Genomic DNA, 21,695 nt, shown 5'->3' on the forward strand with positions numbered 1-21,695 from the left:
TAGGTGTTGGGCTGCGGCAGGCACCAGCCAGGAAGGACACCCCACGGTCTCCCTTTCTCCGACCACAGCTTCTCAAGGTGCAGGGAGAATAAACAGACAGTTGGCTCGTGGGGTGGCAGCGTGGGACCCCGGGAGCCCTGAGACCTGGGCCTAGGGCTTGCCCGGGATGGCGCCGATGACAGAGAATGCTGCAGGCCGATGGCCTGGCCTGCACATGTGGCACAGGGGGTGTCTCTGAAGCTCCCCGGGAGGGCACAGATGCCCCAAGACTCCCCCGGCCTGGTGCGCCCCAGGGTAGAAAGGGCCACGACTTGGGCCTCAGCCCCCCGCAGCCTCACGCTGACAAGCCTGTTTCAGGCGCCCACCGCCGCAGGCCCCTCAGAGGCAGTGCCCAGGGCCGCAGCTGGAGCGACGTGGTGGCAGACATGACCCTTCATCCTCACGGCTGTCTCCTTGCCAAGGGAGGTGGCCCCTCTTTCCTGGAGCCCACCCAGTTGTCTGGCCTGGGGGTGAGGCTCTGGGGGGTGCCGTGCTGGCCCCACTGAGCCCCCACTGCATCGCTCTGCCCCGACCCGGCTCTCAGAGCTCAGCTGTAGCACCAGGGCTGGGCCGCCCGGGCCTGGACATAGAGCTGTGAGTCGCCCAGGCCTCCTGGAGGACGGACGAGGCCCCACATGGCGGCTCATGGCCCGGACTCCCTGGGGGCCTGGGGGGGGGGGCGGCGACTCCACAGTGCTGCAGGCACAGCACCCTCCAGGGGCCTCACCCTCCCCTGCTGGGCTGGCCCAGCTTCAGAAGACACAGGCAGGTAGGGCCCAACCGCCGAGCTGCCTCCAGAACGCCCCTCCCTTCGTGGCCCCTCTTGCAGGAAGCCCTCCTGGCCCAGCAGCAGACCTCCTGCTCCTGCAGTCAGGCGCCTCTGCCTGCGTCCCCGCAAACCACACACCCAGGCCCAGGGGTCACTCGCCCCGCCACGGTGCCCCCAGCCGTGACCGGAATCCCTCCCTGGGCTGGCTCTGTCTGCCCAGCAGCCCCGGCCCCAAGCTTGCTTCTCGCTTCCTGGACCGGGTCCAGCCCACCCCAGGGTGATGCTGGGAGCCAGGTGGGCAGGGTGGCCAGCCCGTGCCTGCTGGCTGGAGCAGGCCCTGCCTGAGGGCCCGCCGCCGGGTCCTCACCCCACCGAAGAGGCACAGATAGGGAAGCACCAAGAGCTGTGGGAAAGGAGGTTCCGCGGGGAGACGCAGGGTCAGGCGCACCAGGTCTCCAGTGGCCCCAGCCTCGAGCAACACGGCCTCCCGGGCAGCTGCCCACACGTGGGACCTGGCCCCACACTGCCCGGCGCAGTGTCCACTGTCCCGCATGGGCACCAAGGGGGCCTCACAGCCGCTGCTTCCTCAGCACGGGGATGGGCACGACTTGGAAGATCTTGGCCTTCTGGTCGTTGGTGTCCAGGGTCACCCAGGTGGGCCGGAAGCTTCCCTTGAAGCCCACGAATGCCATTTTCTCTGGAAACCACGGCGGGTCACGTGAGCTGGAGACCGGGGAGGGCAGCCCCCGCCTCCCAGGGCTCCCATCGCCACGGCTCTGACCCCAGGTCCCGCCCCTCGCCGCCCGACTGTCCCCGGGACCTCTGTCCGGCCCGTGGGGCACGCAGGCTCCCCTGGGCAGGGCGATGCCGCTGCACCAGGACGGCTCCTGGAGTCACGGCCTGGCCCCCGGGCGAGGCTGCCTCACGCCCCAGCCAACCCTGTGGCTGTGCTGACATCAGTGTGGCCTCGGGACACCCTGCAGGGGGGAGGCTGCCTCTCCCACGGCCCTCTGCCCCCTGGGAGCAGCCTGCTGTGGGCCCCGAGGGCAGCCGGTCGAGTGGGCGGCCTGGACGCGGGACAGTCACGCAGCTCTGCATTCCGACCGTGAGCAGGCGCTCAGCTGCCTACCCCGGGGGCGCCGCCGTGCAGGGTGCCGAGCGGTGGGGTTGTGGGGACACCCCCTGGCGCCTGCTACCCCCGGAGTCTGCGGCCCCCAGCCCCAGGGCCCTCTGAGCAACCCGCGCCGGAGGGTGAGCCGACCCGGTCTGCGGCCCTTCCCTGCCTCTCAGCTCAGCGGCTCGGCAGCCCGGCCAGCCCCGCGGCAGGGGGTGGGGAGGGCCCCGCCCGGCCCCTCGCCTACTGATGCTTTTCTGCCCAGAAAGGAGCCGCCTGCAGTGTTGGGGCAGCTCTGGGAGCCTCCGCCCAGGGCAATGCAGGTGCTGGCCTGCCCCGCTGGGGGCCCTGGGCGCCGCGTGGCTGTAGGGAGGCGCCCCGCACAGCCCACACCTGGGGCCAGACCCCTTACCTTTCAGCCTGAGCCCCTTGTCCGCCCCAAGCTTCTCCAGCACTCTGGTCCAGGGGCCTCGGGAGACCAGCCGGCCCTTGGAGGCCATGAGGACGATGGAGCTGAGCCGGAAGGAACGGATCAGGGCGTCGCCGGGAGCTCGCAGGGTACGGCGGGCACACAGTTTGGCACACAGCCCTGCAGCCAGCCCACAGGGGGTGCCCGGCTTGGCTGTCCCCAGAGGCGAGTACGCCTGCCCAGCGCCCCTCTGTGGGGCCGTCTCAGAGATGGGGTGAGGCCAGGGTCTCCCGCGGGCGCCGAGGAGGGCGCCTGTGCTCTCGCCCCTTCTCTCCCGCCCGCCCGCTTGGGGTGATCCAGGCAGATCACCAGGAATCCAGGGCACCTGCTGGGGGCACAGAGTGCAGGTGGCGCTGGGCAGGGCCCGGCGCAGATCCAAGCCCCGGCTCCCTGCCAGGTGCACTTGTTACCAGAACAGCCCCAGGGGCCGCAGGAGGAGGGAGCCCGCCCCAGCCCACGGCGCCTTCCGGCCCGGCCCCAGAACCTCAGACCACAGCCCAGGCATGGGCCGCCAGCGGGCTCTGGAAGCCAAGTCAGCCCCCTGGCCCCCTGGGGCAGTGGGGGAGCACAGGCCAGGCAGAGGGCTTGGGCAGCCAGGACAGAGGGCTGGGGGATGGTGGGGAGGGCCCAGGCCTTGGGGCTGCTCCCTCCAGTTCGGGAGGGGCCTGGGGCGTCCGGAGTGTCCCAGCCCCGGTGGCCCCGCAGGCCGGCCATGATGGGTGTGGTCCTGGGGTCCTGGGGCAGGCGGGGCCTGGGGCTTCTCCCTTGGCCCCTGGGCTGGGTGGGGGTAGGCAAGACCCACCTTGCCCCATTCCCCACCCCTCCCAGCGGTCAGAGCGGACTCTGGGTATCCCCATTCCTGCCAGCATGGTGGGACCCCACACAGGCCCGGCCCCGCCAGGTGCTCACGAGGCCCCAAGGAGCCACTGGCGGGCTGCGGGGCTGAACGGCGCCGGCGCCCAGCCTCTCACCCTGCTAGACAACGCAGTCCAGCCCCTCGTGGCCGCGCTGGCCAAGAGGGGCCCGAGACCACTGACCTCTGAGGATCAATGTCTGGCCTTTCTGGGGGAATCTGCACGGAGAACACGTGCCGAGGCCGCTGGGGGAGGGGTGGCGCAGACCAGCCCGGCCCGGCTGGCTGGTGGTGGTCGCGGCAGGGAGGGCAGGGGTGGGGGCTGGTTGGGGGCATGAAAGAAACATGAGAATTCGGCCCCGCAGGAGCGAACAGTCCATGGCCCTCCGAGCCGACGCACAGACGGGCCTGGGAGGACGCGAGCTGGGAGATGGCGCCCTGACCTGGCTCTGGCGAGTGGGGGAGGGCCGGATCCCACCTGCAGGCACTGGACCGCCTCAGACCGGCCCGCCCGCCCCGCAGGGCCCCACCTGACCTGCCCCAGGCGGCCGCCGCAGCCCCGCGCACTCACTGGTCAGGGAGGGCCGCCACGTAGTGGAGCAGCTTGGACGCGCTCGGCGTGCCCTGCAGCACGGCGTTGCGGAAGCTGGCGCGGCTCAGCACGCGGCCCCGGCGACCGTCCACCACCACCACCTGCACGCCCTCCTCCGCGCCGGCGAACGTCTGCCCGTCCACCTGTGGGCGAGCGGCTCACGTGAGGCCGCCAGCCCCGGCAGGCCGCCGGCCCGCTCTCCAGCCCGGAGCGCCGGGGGGCCCGCGCGGCCCTCAAGCTGGCCACACAGAACCCGGGGCTTCACCTGGACATGGAGCCGAGACAGACCCCAGCCCACCCGGGAGCTGTCCCTCGCGGTCGAGCAGCGAGCGGGGAGCCCGGCCGGGGAGGAGGGCCGCGCGTGGACAGAGCTGAGTGGCCGGGGTGGGAGGGACGTGTCCAGCAGCCGCAGGACCAGGCGCTGGGCCCTGAAGACGCCTGCCCCGGTGCCTTCTCGTTTCAACCTCCCGTCGGCGGTTCTGTGTGACAGTACCCCAGAGACCGGTGCCCCCCGAGACCGGTGTCCCCAAGACTGGCGCCCCCGAGACCTGCATCCCCTGAAACCGGTGTCCTCCTTGAACGGTGTACCCCAAGACCAGCATCCCCCGAGACCGGTACCCCCTGAGACCGGCATCCCCCTTAAACGGCGCCCCACAGACCTGCATCCCCTGAGACCAGCATCCCCCGAGACCGGCGTCCTCCTTGAATGGCAACCCCCCAAGACTGGCGCCCCCCGAGACCGGCACCCCCTGACACCGGCGTCCCCCTTGAATGGCGTCCCCCGCAAGACCGGTATCTCCCGAGACTGGCACCCCCCAGACCTGCATCCCCTGAGACCGCTGCCCCCTGAGACCGGCGCCCCCAGCCCTACCTGGATGTAGGCGGAGTCGCTCAGCAGGTGAAAGTAGCGCTGTCTGGAGCTCTCCATCCTCACCTCCAGGAAGCGGTCCTGGGTCTTCTGGAGGGAGGCAGCAGACCAGGGTGAGGGGGGCCCACGGGCGCCCTCGCCCACCCCGCCCCAGGCAGCCAGCCCGCACCAGCTGCGCGCCGCTCAGCTTCCTGGGCATGGGCACGTCCACCGTCGCCCTCTCCACGAACTTGGGGTAGGCGGCCGCCGAGCAGTCGCTGACGCCCGCGCCCCTGGGGATCAGGGCCTTGATCCTGATCCTCTCGCAGCCCTTCACCGAGCAGAAGGCGAACCGCTCCCGCTCGTTCTGCGCGCGCAGCTTCAGGAAGAGCAGCCTGCACGCGGGAGGGCGGGCGGGGCGGGGCGCTGGGTGCCAGCCCCTCCTCCCCTCCCCTCCCCCACCGCTCCTCTTCCCTCCCCCCCTCCTCTCGCTCCCCCCTCCTGCCCATCTCTAGATGGGGGGCGATGCCATGTGCCCCTCTGGGGTGCTGGGGCATGGGAGGGACTGTGCTGTTTCTTGAGCCCGAGACTCGCTTTCTCCTGAGACTGTCCCCGCTGCCCGTGTGTCCACGGAGCGGGCCTCGGGCTGGGAGGGGGGTGATGAGCCTCGTCAGGAGGCGCCCGAGGGGCTCCCTGCATGGTGGTCCTGGGTTACTGGGAGACGGGGAGGGGGGGTGCTCACCCTGAGTCCTCATCCCAGAAGTAGTGGCCCCTGCCGGGAAGGCTCTGGCCCACTTTGTCCATCTGCAGCGTCCTGACGAAGGAGCCGGTCTTGGAGGTTCGCTTGCGCAGGCGGTCGTGCACGTCCGAGAGGATGGAGAAGCTGGTGCCCCGCGGGTAGCAGAGCCCCACGCGCACCCAGTCGCCCCTGCAGGCAATGCAGGTGGTCACAGCCATATCACCAGGCCAGGAGGCCACGGTGCCTGAGTGGAGGCCGGGGTTAGGGGCAGGGGCATCCCCAGGGCCACAGGGCACCTCTGGGGGACTTAAGAGACGTCCTCCACTGGACACGGGAGGCGCCGGCCTGGCTGACCTGCCCCCGTCCCTCCGGGCGCTCCGCGTCTGTCCCGCGGGAACACTGGGAGGGACCCGCAGCGCCCAGGAATCCTCTCTAGCCCTCGCCGGCCATCTTGCCCCCTCTGGAAAGCGCGCCCTGCCAGTCCACCTGTCCTGTGGATCTCGATGGCCGCACCCTGGACGGGGGGCGGATGCTCGAGGGTGCGGGCCCGCGTGCTCGCCTCACAGAGGCTGCTGAGTCACTACCGCCCTGGCTGATGCTCCCACAGGGCCAAGTGGGCCAGCCTGGGGCAAGGGGGCAGCCACTTGCTCGCTGGGGACACCCCTCCTGTCCAGGCCCTGCCCCCGCTGGGCCCCGCCCCTGCTGGCCCAGCACCTGTTGAAGTTGACCAGCCAGATGGTGAGCTCGGCGGGCGCCGGCTGGTCCCAGTGGACGGTGTAGCCCTTGCGCAGCGTGACTACAGGCTGGTACTGCTGGTAGTGGGCGCTCCGGGCCAGGGCGCCCTCCAGGTGGAGGGGGTAGTCGGGGGAGTCGTTCTTAATGATCTTCATCCGCAGGTTGCTGGTCTTGTAGGCCTGGATGTACATCTTTTCACCCAAAAGGAAGCAGAGAAGGTGGTCACGCCCGGTGGGGACGCATGCTCTGGACAGAGGCCCCTTTACAGGCTGGGGCACAGGCCCGGGGTCCTCAGGGTGGGTGTGGCGGGGCCCTGCTCTGGGGGCCCGGCCTTGCGGGGAAGAGGCTGCCATGCGGGTGACTCGCCAGCCTGGCCCGGGCCCCACCTGCGCGTAGTGCCCGCTGCAGATGGCCCCTCTCCAGTCGGGGACGGCCAGGCAGTCCGGGTGCCGCACCAGCCAGTTGTCCTCCCGCGTGAGGTAGGCCCCCGGGTACTCGGACACCGAGCCGTCCACGTCGTGGAACACCGCCGTCTTGTCCCCGTCCATGTCCAGCTGGTTGAACCAGGGCCCTGGCTCTCCAAAGAACACTCTGGACGTGATCTGTCGAGACGGGGAGGCGGGCAGGGCCCGGGCTGGGGCAGCGGGGCTGGGGCTGGCTTCTGCTGGCCCTGCAGGCCTGCTGGGCCCTGGGCCCCAGGATGCACGGCTGACCTCTCGGGCGCCCCAAACACAGCTGGCCTGCAGGGGCCTCCTGCTGCCGCCCGTTGCTCTGTGCAGGCTCATGGAGGGGAGGGGAGAGGGCGAGCACCAGGTGGGGAGCAGGACTGCCCACCGTGCCCGCGTGCCCCGTGTGGGGTGCTGGCAGCAGTCCTAGCAGGAGACCTGCCTCCGAGTGAGGACACCGGCAGCTGCAGCCCCCGTCCCCAGCACAGGTGCACCTTCCTGGGCGCTGGCCCCGAGGGGCTGCCCATGCAGCCAGCAGTGCCTGGACTTGACCCCGGGGCGCCTCCTATATTCCCTTCCAGTGAGGACGCGGCCGGCGGCTCAGGAGGCCGTCCAGCCTGTGGGGGTGGCCGCCGCGCAGGGCCAGCCCGGGACACTGAGTCACCCAGCTCTGGCCCAGCACCACCCGCGCCCACTCACTGGGACGTCCTCGAAGACCAGGTTGGTGACGTTGTTGTGTGGGCAGCTCTGCCAGGCGTTGTTGAGGCGGAAGGCCAGTGCGCTCGTGTGCCGGCCCTCCAGCGCCGCAAACTTGCGGAAGGTGCAGCCCTGGATGTTGACCGGGCCGTCATAGAACTGGATGCCCCGGATGGGGAAGTCCCTGGGAAGGACAGAGCCGTCAGCCGTGGCCCTGACGCCCCTGGCCGGCTGCCTGCTCGGGCGGGCGTGTCTCCTGGCCCTGCGCGGCCCGCTCAGCACGTCGGGCGGTGACGCTGGCGTCCCACTGTCCCAGTGGGGATGGAGCGGAGGCCCTGCTGGGCTCACACGGCGTGGGCCTGGAGCGTGCAGGGGTGACCGCAGGTCCCGAGGTGCTTGCGGGCACATCCTGATTGGAGACCCCCCTAATCCACAGGTGCCCTCGGGGTCTGTCCAGGTGCTTGGTTTCCATCTGCCCTGCTCGGCCCCCGCACTGGCCTGGGGGTCCCACTGACGGGGCCCAGACCCTAGGCCACCCCGGCAGTTTGGTGCCGCCCCGAGCAGTGGCCGTGTCCACCCTGCCACCCGCCCGCCCGCCCCGAGCCGCGGCCACGCAAAGGCCGAGCATGCAGGCCCCGAGCAGACCTACTGGCCTATGGGGAGGGTCCTTCCGCTGTGGTCCAGGCCGCCCGGGCCCCAGATCCTGTTGTCCATCATCTCTGTGCCCACGTTGCCACTCTCGCCCACAAACAGGCTGTTCTTCACCTCCTGCTTGGAGCCCTCATCGTAGGGGAAGGTGCCGCCACTGTGGGGAGGGGCCGTGAGCCCGCAGCCCCGGGGCAGCGCGGGGACGCCTCTGCCTGGCCAGCCTGGCCCCGCCCAGGGACCCCTACCTGGCCAGTGTCAGGCCGATGCCGTTGTCCGCGAACCTGGGGACAGGCAGATGTCAGCATGTCCGTCCTGGCCACCATGCCCAGGGGTGCCCAGGCCGTGCCCCCGCCCCCCGCCCCGCGCACCGGCAGCCGTCCAGCCACACGTCACCCCCACGCAGCCAGGCTCCGTGGTCCTGGTTCTTGTAGGCGATGAAGTGCTTGATGATGGCCGGCTCCCGGGGCTTCAGCGGGTCAGCATCCTGGTGTGGGCTGTACCTGCGAGGGGACAGGGACACCGCGTGGCGCTGGGACCCTGGACGCTCCTGGGCCCCGCTCGCCGGGCCCAATCTGAGCACACGCCCACCCACAAGGGGCTGGTGGAGCTGGCGCGGGAGCAGGGCCCAGCCCGCAGCTTGCCCTGAGGCGCCAAGGCCCTGGCCCTCTGGTCCAGCTGCATCGCTGTGGCCCCACTTTGGTGGTGACAGGCCGCCTGGTCTTTTGAAAGGTCTTAATGACCTGGAGGACCCCACCTGCCCCAGCTGCACCCCAGGTGCAACAACAGGTACGCGCGTGGCAGGCCTGGCCCTCCGTCCAGAGACACTGGCTTCTTCCTCGCTCGCCACCCACCCCTGTGCCCGGGGCCCGTATGTGGGCCCGGCCCTCTGGGCCTGGAGTGCCAGCCCAGTCCAGACTCTGCCCGCTCGGGGTCCACCGGGACCTGGCAGCCAAGCAGCACCTGGGATGGGTGCCAGCCCCCGACAGCTGGGCGCTAGCGGGCAGCCCCCTACCTGGCGGAGATGATGGAGAGGAAGGGCCGCTTGTCCCGGGCGGAGGCCTCGGTCGTCTTGACGCCGTTGTCTATGATCATGCCAGCCTGGGGCGTGGAGGGACACGCTGCATCGCTGCCTACTGGCCCCGCGCTCATGGCATGCCTGGCCCCGGGTGCAGAGGGGGCCTGCAGGGGCGAGGCCCCGCCTTCTCCACACTGCTCAGGCAACGTCCCTCCGGCCAGGTGCAAGGGCTGAGGATCTCACCCGAGGCCACACCAGCCTCCCTCCCTGGGCTTCTCCCCTCGGGTAGTGGGGGCTATGGATGTCCAGCTCTCCACAGACCCCTCACTGAGCAGTTTCCAAAAGCTGGGAGGCCGGACGTGGGCGCCGCCAAGGCCCCACCAGTGATGGCAGCCCACCCTCTGTGCCACATCCAGATTGCGGATCCCAGGTGGGGGCGTCAGCAGCCCTGCCGTGAGTGTCCCTGGGTGATTGCGTGGACACGCAGGTGGCCAGCAGGGGCGCCTCGGGCTCCCAGATGCCGTGCCGGCCCCCAGGGCAGGAGCACCCATGGGGTACCCTGGGGACCATGGCCGTGAGCCTCTCCTGTTCCTCAGATGGAGGCTAGTTCTGTGTCTGACCACTGCTGGCCGGAGCGGCTGGGGGAGGCAGCATGTGGACACTCACCCGGTAGTTAGAGTGTGCACGGTTGTTCTGGAACTTTCCCAGGGGGATGTGCTCTGAATAGCCGGGGGGGTACATGCCCACCGAGGGGCCTGTGGGAACGTGGTGGAAAATGAACCAAAACCCAGTCTCCTGTGGGGACACAGGGAGGCATGGCGGTCAGCCTGGTGAGCTCGGGCCGGGCGCCAGACCGCGGTCCAGCTGTCCGTGGGCGCCCCCTCCAGGGCCCGTGTCGGAGCCCTCCTGGGGCCCCTGCATCCTGCACAGAGGCGCCTGCTTGGGCTCCCAGGAGGGGTGGGTGTGACCCCATGACTCCACTTTTCTGCCCCGCCAGGTGACAGGAGCGACCCGAGGTCCAGGGCGAGAAGGAGCATCTCTGGCCAGAGCCCAGGTGGCCCCGGCTCCCCAGGCAGCTGCCAGCTCAGACGCTGAGGCCTCCGTCCCACCAGGCCACCTGCCGGACCCGGCTCCTGTGGGTGAGGCCGCCAGTGTGGCCAAGGGTCAGCCCCCCAAGTTGGAGCCCGGGACACACCCCACCCCACCCCATGGGCCGTGCTCACCTCAGAGCCGGCAGCCGCACAGTTGACCAGGTTGTTGTTAGGGTTGGCCATCCAGAAGGTGGACACAGCGCTGGGGGCAGGCACAAGAAGGTCACGGCGGCCGTGGCTCAGGCTGGCCAGCACCCATCTGAACACCAGCCCCTCGCGCCCTCATCGGTGTGGCCGAGGCTTCTCCTTCCAGTGAGGGGCCCCGGAGCGCCTCTGGCACCCCAAATTTGCAAGGGGCCGGCTCCGAAAAGGGGAGCCAGGAGGGGCGAGGCCACGGGCTGGCCCTAAAACGGAGGCCAGACGGGGCAGTGGGGGCTCCCTGGCGGGGCAGGGTGCGCGGGGCTCACTTGCAGTCCTGCCTGGGCCTGGGCACGTAGCCGGGGTAGGCGTCCTCCGTGATGGCCTTGCACATGCGGCTGTCGCGGTCGGAGGGCAGGAGCGTCCCCGGGCGCACCAGCAGCCCCAGGCAGTGGAGGAAGGTGTTGCGCTCCTCGGGCCCGTCCTCCGTGAAGAAGCAGTGACCCAAGGAGTCGTAGCCCACGACGTCCTGCACCTGCGGCCCAGGGGGCGGCTGCTTGCCGGGCGCCCGTCCTGCCCACCCTGGCCCCGCCCCACGATGCATGCGCACATGTGTGTGCCTGCGTGTCCAGGGCACGTGTGGGTGTGCAGGCACACACGTGTGTGCTCGAATGTGCATGCACGCGTGTGCACACATGTTCAGGGTTGTGTGAGCAGGGGTGTGCACACGTGTGCATGTGTGCCTTTGTGGTACATGTGTGCTCGCCTGCCTGTGTGCGGGCACACGCGTGTGAGCGCCCTAAGGTCCAAGCGGGCACGCTCACCGACAGGCCAGGCGTCTGTCCCCAGCAGGCCTATCTTTCCTCTTAGCCATGTCAGACCTAGGTCCCTCGGGGCTAAATTTAAGGCCAAAATTTGAGAACGAACCCTGAAGGACGTGCCCTCCCCTCCCTGGCTGCACGTGGGGCGCTGCCCTGCCCACCCACCCACGAGCCGGGGCTCCCCCACACGCCAGCCTCCCCACCTCCGTCACCACAGGCCTGGCCCCAGGTGGGGCTGGGCTCGGCTGGCCGGGCCGCGGACCCCAGGACGGGCCCGCCCCTCCCCTCCCGGGCTGCCCCGCCAACCGCCTTCTCCGAGACGCCTGGAGCCCACGTGCTTGTGTGAAATCTCTTCACTTGAAGAGGAGGGACGTGAACCCAAATGTTTCTTTGAGCCCAGTTTAACAGGACACGCCTGGCGGCGGGGTCGGCGGGCAGGGCGCCGCTCGGCAGCTTCTGGCCCCAAAGTTCACGGAGGATTTGAGTTCACTCCACTTGAAGAAACTTCAAGTTAGGGCAAAATTTCCATTTTTGCATAAAAATGAGCCAATGTTTCCCTAAACACTGTCTAAGCCATAAAAGCCCCAGCTGGCCCAGCTGGCAGGGCACCCGGGCTCGTCCGGCCCTGCGCACAGGCCAGCTCATGTCGGAAGGGCCCCTGGGGGTCAAGGGTGTCTGCGCTGCCCCGTCCAGCAGCACTGCCCCAAGCGCCAACGGAGGCAGGGCTGGCGCGGGTGGTCCCTGGGCCCTGCCTGCCGCTGGCAGGCCCGTCTCTCCACCAGTCAGGGAAGGACCCCACGCCCACGTCCCTCTCAGGGGCCCCAGCGAGGGGCAAGGTGCCCCGGAGCCCGGCTCCCCAGACGGGGGTGCTTACCAACAAGCCGTTGGAGCCATGCACGGTGACGCAGCGGGAGAAGGTGTGGTGGATGGACAGGTCCCTGACATAGGTGGGCGGGTCGTAGCCCCCCTTGGCGTCCACGTCGCCCGCCAGGTGGAAGTGCAGCGGGTACTGCCCCACCAGCTGCTGGCCCATGTGCCGCAGCTCCACGCCCTCCAGGTGCACTGCCTTGAACCCCAGAGCAAACTGGGAGAGGGAAGCTGAGGTGAGGGCTCCGAGGGCGGCCTTCGCTGGGCCCCACCTTCAAGCTGTTGTCCTCAGTGTCCTCCCAGAGACCCCAGCCGCTCACCCAGGGGACCCAGGGCGAGGTGCCCATAGCTGAGGGCTGCGGGGGCAGCACCCTGCCTGGAGCAAAGGTGGCAGGGGCTGGTCAAGGCCGTGACCACTGTCAGCCCCCCAAAGCCATGGGTGTGGCGAGCAGGGTCGACCAGAACCAAGGAGGGGGATTGGGGGCCGCTGCCCTCGGGGCTGGGAAGCCAAAGGGCTGGGCCCTGGGCGGGGTCTCATGAGCGCTGGGGGCACACACCCAGCTCCTGCTTGTCTGGGGGCCCGGCCACCCAGGACCCCCATGAGAGCACAGCCACAACTGCTCCTGCGAACCCAAGTGCAGCCAGTGCCCCGGGAGAGGCAACCCAAGGACACGGACCAGCCCCTCCAACAACCTCGCCCTGGAGGTCAGAGGGCAGCGGTGCCCGAGCGCCGCCCTGAGCAGTGAGGCCAGGGGTGGGGGGCGGGGGTCTCTGTCCCTGCGGTGGTCTCGGCCTCGGAGCACGCCCCGCCGGTTCTCCACACACCCCCAGAGGCCTGGAATGTGGGCCCGGGGGCGGATCGCATAGCCCAGGCCGCTCTGGCACAAAGGCCCGGCCCTGCCCGGTCTTTAAAGAAGCACTTTTGGCTTCAAGAGAATCCTCCACCGGGAACCACAGGCGCGGGGTCATTCCGGGGCGTTAACCCCGAGTCCGGGGCGCGGGGCTCCCGGGGGCCCTGGGGTGTCGGCCATTGAACAGGGGAGGCTCACCCATGGATGCCCAGAACCCCGCCCCGCCTCGGCCCCCGCCCGCCAGCGCCGCCCACCTTCATGTGGCCCCCGAAGGTGTCAAAGTGGAAAAAGTCGCAGAGGTGCCTGGCGTAGGGGTAGCACCCGGCCTCCATCTCGCCCCTCACCACGATGTTCCGGCTCAGCAGCCCGACCTCGGCGCGCATGTCCACGCCGTCCACCTCCGTGCCCATGTGCATGTACATGGGCTTCCCTGGGGAGGGCCAGGAGGTCAGGGCCGCAGCGCCCTGCGGCTCTCCTGTCCCTCTGCGGCCTTGTGCCCCGGCCCGGCCCTCTCAGGGTGAGGTGGGGGAGGCCAGGGGGAGGCTGTGGGGTCCAGCTCCATCCCCCGCCTGCCAGGCCAGGAGCCCGAACCCCCGAGTACAGCCCCGACTCCCAGGAACAGCCCTCCCGCCTCGCAGTGGCCACAGCTGAGCTGCCCCCCATCTCGGTCCAGGCTGGAGCAGGTGTGGGTGGGGCCAGCCTCACCAGGTGGGAGCCTCGGGGAGCCAAGCCTCAGACAAGGCAGCCCCGCTGGGTCCCGCTTCCATGGCCCTGCAGCGTGCACCCCCGCACCCTCCCCTGCGCCCACTGCTGCCAGGCTGTGGGCCTCCCCCAGGCCCAGCTGCCCGTCCTGCACCCACTCTGGCCTCTGTTTTCCCCCCTCCCCAGTTCTGAGATGTGAAGGACACCAGGGACACCAGTGCCCGAGTCCGCCTGTGTTGGGAAGGTCCGGAGGGCTGAGTGCAGAGGTGGGGGGAGGCCGGCAGGTGGGGGTGCAGCAAGCTGCCCACTCAGATGAGTGCACCCCTCCTAGGGCTGAGCCCCTCTGTGGGTCGGGCAGGGAACCAGGCCCCCATGGGGGCCGAGGGGGAGGGTGGACGCGTAGGTGCAGCTGGGACCAGAGGGCCCCGAGGCCCTGGGGCTGTCCCAGGAAGGCCGTGTACCCCACCGCTGCCCGCCCCCCAGCCCAGGCCAGGGCACCGCACCTGTAGCAGGTGAAGTGGGCCTGGCCTGAGCAGAGGAGCTCCTCCCCATGGGCCTCAAGGGGCCTCTCCTAGCCCACCCCCCAGGCCCTAAACCTCTGCTTCATGTAACACTGCCTGAAGTGCAGTCCCCACACTGGGTGGCCGGTCCTCCCTCAGGGCCACGCCGCCCACGAGGTGGGGAGAGGCAGCCCTGGCGGGCAGGGACAGGCACCCCCGGAGCGCACAGACCCAAGGGGGAGGCAAGACAGGGGCGGCACGGAGGCGCCTCCCAAGTGCCACGCTGGGCGCGGGGTCATGCTGTGGCCGCGGAGCTGGGAATTATTTTTTCAGATGATTCACACATTTTCATGACCATGCTGCCCCCATCTGCTTCCTGTCAGAAAGCCCCTATATGTAAAAAGCCTGTTTACTGGAAGTCAGGACAGGGGGTTGGGGGTGCCGGGAAGGCCAGGTCCTCTCTGCAGCCAGCTGGAGGGCTCGGGGAGCACGGGGGAGGGGAGAGAACAGAGCAGCCTCCTGGGGGTGGAGGCCAGAGATGGGGCTTGGGTCCTGAGCAGGAGGAACGTGAACCCCCGACAGACACGTGTGCACACACATGCACAAGGACGTGCCTACACACACCCCGAGCCCGAGGAACCAAGGACAGGGCTCTCTGCAGAGGAAGGCCCTGCACCCCCTGACGTGGCCTAGTCCTGTGTGCCCACCCGGGGCCCTGGGCGCCTCCAGAGTCCCGGTGTCCACCGTCCCTCTGCTCCCTCTGAGGCTCCTGCCCCGCCCTCGTCCCATCCACACCTGCCAAGACACTCAAGCCCCTGGCTGCCTCCTGCCACCCTCTGCTGCCCTAGGAGCCCCGGAGGCTCAGGCTGGTGGGCGTGGACCTTGCCCTCCGGCCTCGTCCTGCTTCACAGGGAGGACACGGAGGCAGAGAACAGCGCCTGGCCCAGGGCGCCCTGGCTCGGCCTCAGACTGGCCAGCGTCCCCTGGTACCAGCGGAGGTGGGCGGAGCACCTGCCCCCACATGGCCAGGCACAGGCTGGGGGATCCCCGGCTCTCCAGACGCCGTCACAGGGCCCGTGGGGTCCTCCTCGCACGGCCTTCCCCGGCCTGTTCCTTCTGAGCCCTCCCTGGACGGGTGTTTTGGTGGGACTCGTGCCGTGCACGGAGGAGGCAGAGGTTTGCGCAAACTCACGAGTAAGGACAGGCGCTCGGCTCCCCTCGTCAAGGCACAGGGCTCGGGGCCCAGCCCCTGCGCGGCCGCCCCAGCCTCCCGGCCTCCGGGCCAGCTCTGGCCACTCCAAGCCCCAGCAGGGCTCAGCTCCACCTCAGCTCCCGGCTCCTTCCCCAGAGAGCATCATTCTCCAGATGAGCCCAGCCTGCTGCTGCCCCTTCCACAGCTGCGGAGCCAGAGGAGCAGCAGCATGACCACACTTGGGTGGCCGTCCCTGCCGGGGCCAGCCACCCGGCCGCCCGGCAGCCGCCTTCTGCTGGGAACGCCCGACTGTCCCGGGCACCCTCCCCAACTCGACACGTTCCAGAGGCCCGTCCAAGAGGCGGGGACACACACAAGCCACAGCCCTCCTGACAGTCCCTGGAGGTGACCACGAGCACCAGGCCCCGGGCGCGCGGCTCCTGGACCCTGACGCCCGCCCCCAGGCCCCGCGCCTCTGCCACCTGAGCTGCTCCCGCTGCCACCACTGGCCGGGCAGGGTGCCCGGGACCCTGGGGGAGGGCGGGGAGGCCGCGGCCCAGCCACACACCTCACATCCCCTCGAGCTGACAGAGACCCTCAGGCCGCGCTTCTGCTCCTCCTGCACCTGCTGCCCTGCACGAAAGGCGCCCGAGCCGACCCCCTCGGCTGAGACCTGCAGCCTGAGCAGGTGCCTCTGGGGAAAAGCACCCCAGGCCCAAGGTCCTCGCTGCGCGGGTTGGTGGGCGCCGGCCGCTGGCGAGCTGGCCGGATCGGGGCCTACCTGCCACCCTGACCTGGTTGGGGGCGCAGGCCGTGCAGGGCAGCACCTGGAACTCCTCGGCCTGGTGCATGGAGTAGTCGGTGCTGGCCACCACCAGTGTGTCCCCCGGCTCCCAGGACCGCACGTCGTCCTCCAGGGTCAGCGTGGTGCTGTTCACGTTGGTGTCGATGCTGACCGTGAGCTTGGGCCTCGCTGGAACCGCAAGGGGGCGCTGGTCAAGCCCGCTCCAGACTGGCGGTGCCTACCCCTCACCCCGCAGGGGCAGCGACTCCAAGCCCCTGTGAGGCGCCGCCCCCCCACCTTGTGCTAGTCCCACACCAGAGGCCGGGTCCCGGCAAGTCCTGCCCGCCCGTGGGCAGCTGCGCACCCAGAGCTGGCCAGCCCTGCCCGGCTGCTCACCGGCCTTCCCGCATAGGAAGCGCACACGGTAGTGCTGGCAGGCGCGGCCCCAGCGGTCGCGGCACGTGAAGCGGAAGTCCTGGCCTCTCTTGTGCACGACCTCGGTGGTGAGGTTGGTGCCGTCCACGCTGGTGGCCTGGTGCAGCGATCACAGAGCAAAGTTCCCCTCTGGACAAGGAGGGTGCACCCCATGCTATCAACAGCTCACGGGCCTCAACTTTGCTGTCCAGGAGCAGCCCGAGGGCAGTGCCCACGCCCCCACCTAGGTCAGCTGACAGAGGCCGAGCCAGCCCCGCAGCGGCGCTAGGTGACGGCCCCTCTGCCCTGGCACCCCTCCTGCCCTGCGGCCATCACCCAGACCCTGGGGCTCCAGGCCCAGCCCACAGGTGGCCAGACGTGGCCCCACATCACAGACCCTGACCACGTTTGCACCGGGCCCCCCGAGTCTCAGGCTGGATAGAGTCTGGGGGCTCGGGCAGTGACCCTTCCAGAGGCTTGGGGCCAAGTGTCCCCACGTTCCCTCATCCACCTTCATAAAGCCCGAGGCCACCGCTGCCCGTGCCGTCCTGACCAGAGATGGGCATGCAGGCGGGTCACGGAGCCTGAAGGTGGCAGCGGGTCCAGTCCCACTGCCAGCGTCCGGCCCATATCCACCTGTCCTGGCCCCGTAGCCACCACAGCAGGACCAGGTGGCGGGTCTCAGCAGCAGCCAGTGCTGGCCCCAGGGTGCCAGCTGCGTAGCGCCTTCAAGGCCAGGTGGGAGCTTGGGGCGAGGGCTCAGGAGGGCTGTGCAGCTGCCGTCAGAGCGGCTCAGACGAGGCTGCAGCTGTGTCCTCTTGGCACCCACACCAAAGGGACCAGGCAGGGCCGGGCGGCTCTGTCCGCTGTTGCCAGCGCAGGCGGCGCGGCCTGGGAGTCTCTCCTGCCCTGGGGCCCTGTGCCATGCAGAGCGGGGGTGCGGGTTCTGCTGGGGGTTCTGCTGGGGGGTGCAGAGGACCTGGGGCTGGGGCTCAGGCAGGCCAGAGGAGCCGGCAGCAGAGCAGGAAGGGGCCTGGGAGGGAGGGTCCACCCAGAGTGGAGTCTGGCTCCGGACTCCCTGGCGGGGGCCCGGGGCAGACAAAGGAGCCCCCCTTTCAGTCTAACAGGAGAACCATGTGGGGGGTTGTGGGGGACACCCGTCTAGGCCCCTCTAGGGTTTGCGTTCCCAGCAGTACCTGGACGTCGAGGGGGCGAGGGCAGATCTTTCCCGGGGCCACGGCCCGGAGGTCCGGGGTCTTCTCTCCACCCTTCATGGTCGGCAGCTTGTCGTGGTCCAGCCACTCCGTCCACTCCACATCTAGGCCGAAGCGCAGCTCAGGGTGGACAGGCAGCTGGGCCAGCCGGCAGGCCCGGGCGGGCCCCATACTCGCCCAGCACCGCAGCCGCCCCTGCCTTGAGCAGCCCCTCCCGTGACGCCCCCGCCATGACAGCGCCACAGCCCCGGCGCGAGCAGGACCCCACCTCACCTTGCACCCACTCGCTGGAGGAGGACACGCGGAAGCACTCGCCCTGGGCCGTGTGGAACAGCTTGGAGACGCGGGCGGCCACCGAGCCGCGGTGTCCTGTGGAGACCCAGCCAGGGCCCGCCCCGCCCCGCTCAGAGGAAGGCCGGCCGCGGGCCGCGCTCCCCAGGGCCGTCTCCGGCCGACCCTCCCTCGGACCGGGCGGCCGTGCGGCTGGGCGGGGAGGGGCAGCAGTGTGGAGGCCCGCAGCCTCGGGAGACCCCAGCCCCGGCAGAGGCCCGAGAGCCTGTGGCAAGGGTTACCGTGGAACTCCACGTGCTCTTCCACGGAAGCCGACGGGTTTCCCTTCACGGTCAGGAAGCTCCAGGGGTGTCTGAGAACAGCCGGGGACAGGACACCGTCCAGCCTGAGCCGGCCGGCAGAGCTGAGCTGTGCAGCCACAGCCGCGCCATCTGTCAAGGGGCTGGGCCCCTCCAGGGGACCAGCCAAGCCTCCCTGCCCGGTGAGGGGGGGGGGGGACGGCCCAGACCCTGGGGCCACGCCCAGGAGATGCAGGGCCCGGGGAGGGGGAGGGGAGAAGGAAGCAGGATGGAAGGGAAGGGGCTGGGGGGGTGGGCAGGAGAGAGGGTGGGGCAGGGGGAGGGCGGGCAAGGAGGGAGGAGCCAGGAAGCTTACGCCTCCTCCATCAGCAGCCCAGAGCCGTGGACAGCACCCCACTCCTGGAGGGGCAGGGCAGCCGAGAGGCCTGGCCAGGGCGGACCCTTGGGCACTTGAGTGGGGGCTGCCAGCATGCTGGGAGAGGGTGGGCATCGCCCGCCCCCTGGGCCACTGCCCGCCCAGGGTGTGCTGACTGGCGGGTGCTGGGCGCTCGCTGCAGGCGGACAGCCTCCTGGGGTGCCATGGTCGGGGATGGGCGCTTCTGCAGGGACGGGAGGCCTTGTCTGCCGTCTGGCACGGCTGGCCATGGAGGCTGTACCTGAAGCCCAGGTGCAGGAAGTGCTTGCTGCCCAGCCTGGTCATGGCTTTCCGGGCCACGTCATCCAGGTGCCGGGAGCCTTCGTCGTTCACAGCCACTGACAGGACCCTGCCGTTGGGCACGGCGCTCAGGTAGCGCGCCAGCCGCTCGCTCTCCTGCTTGGAGTGGTAGGTGTCGAACCTGCGAGGGTGGGGAGTCTGGGGTTCCCAGCCACGGCCCAAGACGCGGGCATGCCTGTGGGTGCCTGCGGGCAGGTCTGCGGGCAGGTGTGCTCAGGTGTGGGTGCCTGCGGGCAGGTGTGCTCGGACGTGGGTGCCTGAAGGGGGTGTGCCTGGGCGTGGGTGCCTGAGGATGGTGTGCACACATGTGTGTTGGGTGCACATGTGCGCGCCTAGCTGGAGGCACACCTTACCGGTCAGAATGGATGACGGTGCCCGCTTGGGGGTCAATGACATGAACGATGATCCCACGGTGACCCCAGCTTCTTTCAAAGAAATAGCCCCCCTCCTCCATGCCTCCGGGGTGCAGGGTCTTGTTCAGGAACGTCCAGGCCAGTTTCTTGCGCCCGTGCAGCTCCAGGACGCCCCCTCTGCCCACGCCAATGTACTTCCGGCCGAAGTAGGAGTTGGACTGCTCCCCATCATCAGCCCTTTGGCAAGAGCAGCTCTCAGCACCCACGCCCAGGGGCAGCCTGCTCTGGCACCTGGGCCCCCGCTGGGCAGCAGGTGACCTGTGGGTCTTCGAGATGGCCAGCCCACGCCTCTCCCACGGCACCCTGGCCCCCAGACTGGAGCTCTGCCCTTCCTCTGTGCTGGCCGATGCTGAGCGCTGGTCACGCCAGCATGGACACAGCCCCGCGCGGCCTGCACCTGGCCTGCTCTTAGCACGCTCAAGGCCAGGCTGCAGGGTTTTCTTATCTGTGCATCTTGAGGGATCCCAGGGCGGCCCCTGGTGTGAGCCACGGGGCTGCCAGGGGAACAGGGCCGCCACCCACCTTCCATACAGGACAATGCTGAAGCTGCCCTGGTAGGGGCAGAGGGCGCTCCCCGCGTGCAGCTCGCCCCCATCCTCAATCAGGATGTGCCGGGTGCGCAGGACGATGGGCGCCTCCTGGTCTTTGATGACCAGCTGTCCTGTGGGGCGGCAGCAGCAGGTTTGGAGGCGTGGGGGTGGGCGCAGCGCCACCTCGTCTCGGGGGATGGCCGTGCGGCCGCAGGCTCACCTCCCTGGGAGATGTGGACTGAGTGGACAGTAGCAGACGCGCTGAGCAGCAGGGCCTGGCCACGGCCGATGTGCACCCGCCGGTCCGGGTCATGGCTGGGGCTCCAGGGCTGCAGCTCCGGGCGCTGGTCGGGACACTCCACCGCCGCTGCCGGGAGGGCGCGCTGTTCACCCCAGCCCAGGGCCCGCCGCACCTCCTGCTCCTGGGCCCTCAGAGCTGGGGGGACGGTCCCCAGCCCCCACTTGGCGCCTCCCCAGCAGCCGTGGGGCTCCGGGCAGGGACAAGCGCTGATCACGCCTCAACCTGTGGCTTCTCCCCAGTTCCCCAAAGTGGTTTCTAAAACTTGGACTTAACATTTAACAAGAGGGGGAATTTTAGGTAAAAACCTCAATTTTTGGCTCCTCACAAAAATGCAGAAGACCCCGCAACAGGGACCTGCCCTCCTGCAGGCAGCGGGTGCCCCTCAGTCCTCCCTGGGTGGCTCACTGGCCGGCCCCCTGTGGACCCTACGGGCCCAGCCTGTGGCCAGCTCTGTCCAGCCTTTCTCTGGGAGCTGCCCGGCAGGGACTCACCTGTGGGGGTGGCCCTGGGCCCACCAGCCAGCAGCAGGTAGCCCGCCGTCAGCAGTGCCCTGAAAGAGGCCGGCCGGCCCGCAGCTGCCATCCTGGGCCTGCGGGAGAAGAATGGTCAGGCTGCAGCCTCGCGGGTGGACTGCATGGGGATGGCCTCACATGCTCACGTGGGCGAGGGCCAGGCCCAGCAGCTCCTGCCCGGCCCTGTCCCACCGAGCCCCGAAGCCCAGCCTCTCCCCTCGTGGAAGCCCCATCCTCAGAGCCACAAGGACAGGAGCTGGGCCAGGCAGCAGGACCGGCCTGTGGGCCCCGGCTCCTCCCTGACCAACAGGGGTGCAGTGGCTCGTTCTGTCCACCTGCACGTCTAGACACGTGTGGACAGCAACCCGCGGCGCTAAGGGCCAGCCCCTGCGCCTGAGGCCCGGGAGGGAAGGGGACAGTGGCGGGCACTGGGGACTGTGCTGGGGGCCCTGGCCCTTCCTGTGGGCCCTGGAAGGCGGTGCTAGCTAGGCAGGGTCAGGGACGGCTCCACTTCCCTGAAGGGAAGGACCCTTCCTCCGCCGCTGGACCGTGGGCGGGAGGGCTGACCGCAGCCCCGCTGTGGCAGAGCCCACGCATGTATTGCAGCGGCTCCGAGGAGGGCCTGGCCCAGCCAAGCGGAGGCCGCCTGGACAAGAGGCTGCTTCCTGTGGGGACTAGATCCCGCTTCACTGAGCTCTCATGTTGGAGCCCCTCGTTGGTCCCCGTCACGCATCTCGGGGTGAGCGTGGGAGTCCGTGTAGACAACCCTCGGCAGGAGCCTGAGGGACACACCAATTCCCTTCCAGAAAGGCGAGCCGCGGGGCGGGCCCTGCACCGGCATGGGGAGGCTGTGTATCCCCCAGCAAGGGCCCCCACCATGGCCACAGGGCTCAGGCATCGCTAGGGCACGTGTGGGGCTCCGTGTGGGGCTCCGTGTGGGACTCCTGCGAGTGCAGCCAGGGCCCCGCCCCCCTTCCCTCCCAGCGCCCTGGGCAGGGGAGGGAGGGAGGGAGGGACGAGACAGGGAGTCTGCAGCCTGTCCTGACGGCCTTCTGTCCAGCCCGGTCTGCAGAGAACCAGGGGCCTTCCTGCCCCGGC

General features: G+C 69.7%; 1 protein-coding gene across 1 annotated transcript; it reads right to left on the bottom strand.

Annotated features, from left to right (window-relative positions):
- Nucleotides 1–1,377: 1,377 nt before the first annotated feature.
- CEMIP (cell migration inducing hyaluronidase 1) lies at nt 1,378–20,667 on the bottom strand (the record flags this gene model as incomplete). The annotated part of the gene is made up of 28 exons (XM_084254098.1): nt 1,378–1,505; nt 2,335–2,435; nt 3,816–3,979; nt 4,708–4,794; nt 4,874–5,078; nt 5,426–5,611; nt 6,137–6,348; nt 6,544–6,759; nt 7,303–7,483; nt 7,949–8,104; nt 8,193–8,228; nt 8,316–8,447; nt 8,960–9,045; nt 9,629–9,757; nt 10,186–10,255; nt 10,521–10,726; nt 11,887–12,096; nt 12,985–13,160; nt 15,906–16,097; nt 16,305–16,440; nt 17,519–17,640; nt 17,810–17,905; nt 18,109–18,179; nt 18,783–18,962; nt 19,195–19,431; nt 19,777–19,915; nt 20,005–20,220; nt 20,577–20,667. 28 exons carry the CDS (start codon nt 20,665–20,667, stop codon nt 1,378–1,380), a joined length of 4,161 nt encoding a protein of 1,386 aa, XP_084110224.1.
- Between the last annotated feature and the right edge of the window lie 1,028 nt (nt 20,668–21,695).

Source organism: Talpa europaea (assembly GCF_964194135.1).
Source record: "Talpa europaea genome assembly, chromosome: 14".
Lineage (NCBI taxonomy): Eukaryota > Metazoa > Chordata > Mammalia > Eulipotyphla > Talpidae > Talpa > Talpa europaea.